This window comes from Plasmodium fragile (assembly GCF_000956335.1).
Source record: "Plasmodium fragile strain nilgiri unplaced genomic scaffold supercont1.6, whole genome shotgun sequence".
Classification (NCBI taxonomy): Eukaryota; Apicomplexa; class Aconoidasida; order Haemosporida; family Plasmodiidae; genus Plasmodium; species Plasmodium fragile.
The window spans coordinates 206523-211126 of NW_012192586.1; the positions used below are offsets into that span (position 1 = coordinate 206523).

Below are 4604 nucleotides of genomic sequence, written 5' to 3' on the forward strand. Positions count from 1 at the left end.
AACAACTTAAAAATGTGGAGCGCCCATGACATATTCAAAGAAGTCGGACTCAATTATATACCCGTTTTGATTCTCTGTGGAGAGAAAGACAACATCTGTAGCACTCAAGTTTTCAAGAACACATCGAAATTTTTCATAAATTGCCACATGATAATTTTTAGGAATGCTTCCCACTTAGTTTTGGTGGAGAGGAGCAAAGAAATTAACTCCTGCGTCGTAACCTTCTTTCAATTCCCCAACAACGCTGATTTGAAGACTGTCCATCATATGTTTCCAGTGGACAGGGTCGGGAATTCGGTCCTTTCGCAGCGGGGCGACCTGTTCTGAGGTGAAACAGAGATGCAGAGAAGCGGCGGGAAAGCGCCAAACTGGGAAAGAATTTCCCGCAGCACTTCGTTGCCCATGGGATGTGCACGCCCGTCCGTACACCTTTCCTTACAACCCTACCCCTTTGCCCGGCTTATAGAATCATGTGCATTCCCCATTTGTATAATTTCTTATTCTGTGTGTGTTGTTGATCTTTTTTTTTTTTTTTTTTTTTGTCCACTTTGCCCATTAATCCGCACACACAATGTTGGATGCGGTTCCGCGTGCGCAAATCAACACGTGTCCCAGTGTGAGCCATAAGTACCTCCAGCATGGGGGTATCATGTGTTGTTTCCATGTAAAATACGATTCGGAAATTTTTATTTTCTTCTCAGGGTCAGTGTTTCACACAGCGATTCCGTTTCTTTTTCTTTTTTTTTTAATTTATGCAGAGAGGGTGGTTACCCTTTTTTTTTCCCATTTGTTTACCAATTTGTTGAACAATTTATCCCTCGTTATGCTGATTGTCTTATCCTTTTTATTAATCCTCCAACCCCTTATTCGTACAAGAAGGGAAAAGAACCAACTTCAAAGTTCAAGCCGCCCTATTATTGGCTCAAACCGGCGCGCTCACCTTAGAGGATTGAAGGTGTTGGCATTCCTCCCACGGTGACGCATATATAATCGCATCACCCTTTTGCCTGCTAATCGTTTTTCCTACCAAATAGGTAAGCATAGAAATTGATTTTTATTTGCTTCTCTCTTTAATGCAACACGTAATTGGGTAGAGAGGCCCTTGTGCGGGTAATCTCAACTATGATTCATTTTTTTTTTTTTTTTAACAGAATGGTACTCAGGAACATGGGATATTCTTACTGAGATAAAAACACATATAAAACGTTCGCCGAGAGTGAGGCACAATATTTTCACCCAGGGGAATTCATTCTGTGTGCGCGCTGCTCGTGGGGGTTGCCAACAAAACCCCCCCGCTCAGGGTAAGACGACTTCCTTACGGCCAACTGGCCATCATTACCACCATTTATTAACCATCCTTTTAACCATTTTTTTATCGCTAATGTAATATAGTTTTTTTTAATATCCCCTTTGTTCAAAGTGTTGGTGATAGAACACACAAGTACATGTAGCCCTTTTGGCGATGTGGAGAGAACAACTTAGTATTTTTTTTTTTTTTTTTTTTTTTTGAGGTTAAAAAAAAAAACACAAAAACCCAAAATGGCTATTAGCCAAAAATTGGGGAATTTTTCGAGGGGGTGAAAAAAGGACTAAATTTTTCCTATGCGCAATACTTGCACAAATTATTTCCGAAATTATCTGTCAACAATTCTGACAAGGAGACGGGGGGTGAAAATTATGTTCACGTCCACGTCCCTGTGTTCGCCCTTTTCATCTTTTGTTGCTCCTCCAGCATTGGCAGAATGGCTGCTATGCGTATTCAACATCACGCGGTATGCGCAAAATAAGTACGCATAGCCATTTTCGCTTTTTTTTTTTTTTTTTTTTTTTGTTACGTATTTTCCAAATGTCAAAAAGCTAGCTGAATAGTTCCGCCTCCTCGTTGTGGTGGCTACTTTTAGCATACGATTTTTTTTCGTTGAGCATTTATTTTGCGGCGTGGCAAATACATTCTACATAATTTTATTTGGCACATACAGGCGTTTTTGGGGGGGCCAGTCGTATTGCCCTGTCCCCGACTACTGCGGGGCACAGTCGTGCAGCACATGAAAAAGCGTATGCCAGCGGCCACGCATATATAATTATGTACACAATTATGTTTGTTAGGGACGCGTCATATTGCACTAACATATACATAATAGCCAGCTGCTTATATAAATCCCCCCTATGATAAAAGGAGGCATTTTTTTTTTCCTTTCCCCCACCCGCCCCCGGACTGGGTGGTTCCGCGTGGGGCCAATGCAGCTGGCTGCCCAAGGTTATAAGCCGTGCATACAAAAAAGTTCGTATTCTTTTGACTTTTGTCGCCCCAACTATTTAAGTTTGAACCGCCATTCGCGGGGCGATCGTTATATATATGAATGTACCATCGCATACCCGTGTATGTTGGAACGCGCATTAAGCGTAAACCGCGTATGCAGTCCCCCCTGTACAGTTTTATAAGCGCTACGAAGTATGATGGCACCACGCATACTTTTGCGTATCCCCATATATTTTCCCGCGTGCCCTTTTAACACTTGTTCTAATTTTTTACCATAACCAAAAAAGTAACATATGAAAAAGAAAGATCAAAAAAAAAAAAAACATTCATCTAGTTATCCTTTCTTTTATTTCTTTTTTTATTTTCCCACGCTTTATGCGTTCCCACTGAAGAAAAATACTTCCATATTTGAAGTGTTTCGAAACAGCAAATGAACAAAAAATAACCAAGTCACAAAGCGGCAAGTAAGAAAAACGCTAAGTGACAAAAACATCAAGTGGCAAAAACACCAAATGACCAACTTTCACATGACAAAAATGTGAACATCCAAACGTCCCTTGTTGCGTTTAAGTTAAAAGTCGCAAAGACTTTTAACGTGTGGCATTTTTCACCACTTTGTGTTTCATTTTGTGTACCTACCCATCTGTTTCGTGCTCCGCATACTCCCTTCGCCAGTCGAGGAGAAGAAAGAGCCAACATAACGAAGCATTTTAGCCTTCGCAGTCGTATCCACCGTTACATCCCCTTCACATTCGTGTTACCTATTTTTTTTTTTTTTGCCTATTGTTCCCTGTGCAAGCTTGTAGTTAAGCAGCTTCACAGAATCATAAAACATGTAGCTGTGTGCCCTGTGCGCTTAAGTGTACTTTATGCGTATGTGCCTTTATATGTATATGGAAGCATATGCTTGGCTAGGCCTGCCTATACATGTGCGTATGCCTATACCCGTACGCGGGCGCACTTGTGCCACACTTGCGTGTCCTTTTTTTTTTTTTTTTATCTCACTGCATCACATCCTCATGCATGTATATATGTATTCCTAGTGTTGCCTTCGTATTGTGTAGCCCCCCACACACCACTTATTACATCCCCACGTATGAATTGTACGTTCTTGTTTATATGTGCGTGGGCACGAGCGTGGTGAGACGGCCTGCCAAACGAAAGGCATATGTGTCGGCGATCTACATCATACGTTTTTAGTGTATGTGTATGTGTACTTGTGCATGTTCATGTTTCGTGAGAGGGCAATTCTTGCCATTTCGTTATTTCTTTACAAGTTACCCCCTGTCCACGTGGACTAATTTGCTCACATTGCTTCGTACGACATTTCACCCGCTTGTATAAATTGACGTGCCGTTGTTCATGTAGAGGTGCATATCTACGCCCGTGCACGAAGGCATTTGTAGTTTTGGACCACTTCGCGTCGTCCGTATTGTTTTCACGTGCATGTGCATACTTGTGTATAGGTGTGTTCCCTTGTCCGCATGCACTACATATTTGCGCGTGAGTGGACTCCTACCTACAATTGCTTGCTTACGCTCACGTGGCTGTTTTAGCGCCACAAAAAAAAAAAAAAAAAAAAAAAACGCAGACTTTTTATATAACCCTCAATTTGTTGCAATAGCCTTTTAAGAGCGCCCCCTGTGCACACAAGGCTACGCGAGCATATATGTGTAACATACATGAGCTTGTTTACCCATTGTGCTTGTTTTTATTTGGTTTCTCCATCATCCTTGTGTTTACGCGTACGTGCGCATATTTGTACGCGTCCAAATTTCATGAGAAAGTGAACTCTTTTTGTGTCCCGTACGAACACATCCATAAGTAGCATCAACATCATTCCTGTGCATATCGCGTGAGCATTACGTAACGTGCATACCTTTTGCACGTGTAGCATAAGTGTTTGATGTAATTAACGAACAGTCTACCTCTTGGTACGCATTGTGTGTTCTCCTTATTAATGTATGTCGTTATTCTGTGTGTTTCGTTTTCCTCTTTTTTTTTTTTTTCTTTTTTTGCGTGAAGTTATTTTTTTTTTCCCACCTCGGGATAGAGAAAAGTGTCCCCCTTTTTTGTGTGTGTACGAAAATTTGTATGTTCTTACGAGCAAGAATACTTCTATCATTACGTGTGTGTCTCCCCCAAGTAAAGTTTACCCCACGTGCGGAAGAGTGCATACGTGGAAGCTCATGTGTAGGCAGCGACAATTCTCAAGTTGAAGATACGCTGCTAGGATCGCGTTGTTCGAACACCTGCAAACGGTGATGTCGCAGTATATATAGGCTGCCTCCCAAAAAAGAAAAAAAAAAGGAAACGTAAAAATACTGACAATTATGAATTCAAA

The 4604-nt window shown here is 41.4% G+C and overlaps 1 protein-coding gene across 1 annotated transcript; it reads left to right on the forward strand.

Moving 5' to 3' along the window:
* Nucleotides 1–12: 12 nt before the first annotated feature.
* AK88_00749 (uncharacterized protein) lies at nt 13–327 on the forward strand (the record flags this gene model as incomplete). Its single annotated transcript, XM_012478393.1, has 1 exon — nt 13–327. The coding sequence occupies one exon, from the start codon at nt 13–15 to the stop codon at nt 325–327; it is 315 nt and encodes a 104-aa protein (XP_012333816.1).
* Nucleotides 328–4604: the final 4277 nt, after the last annotated feature.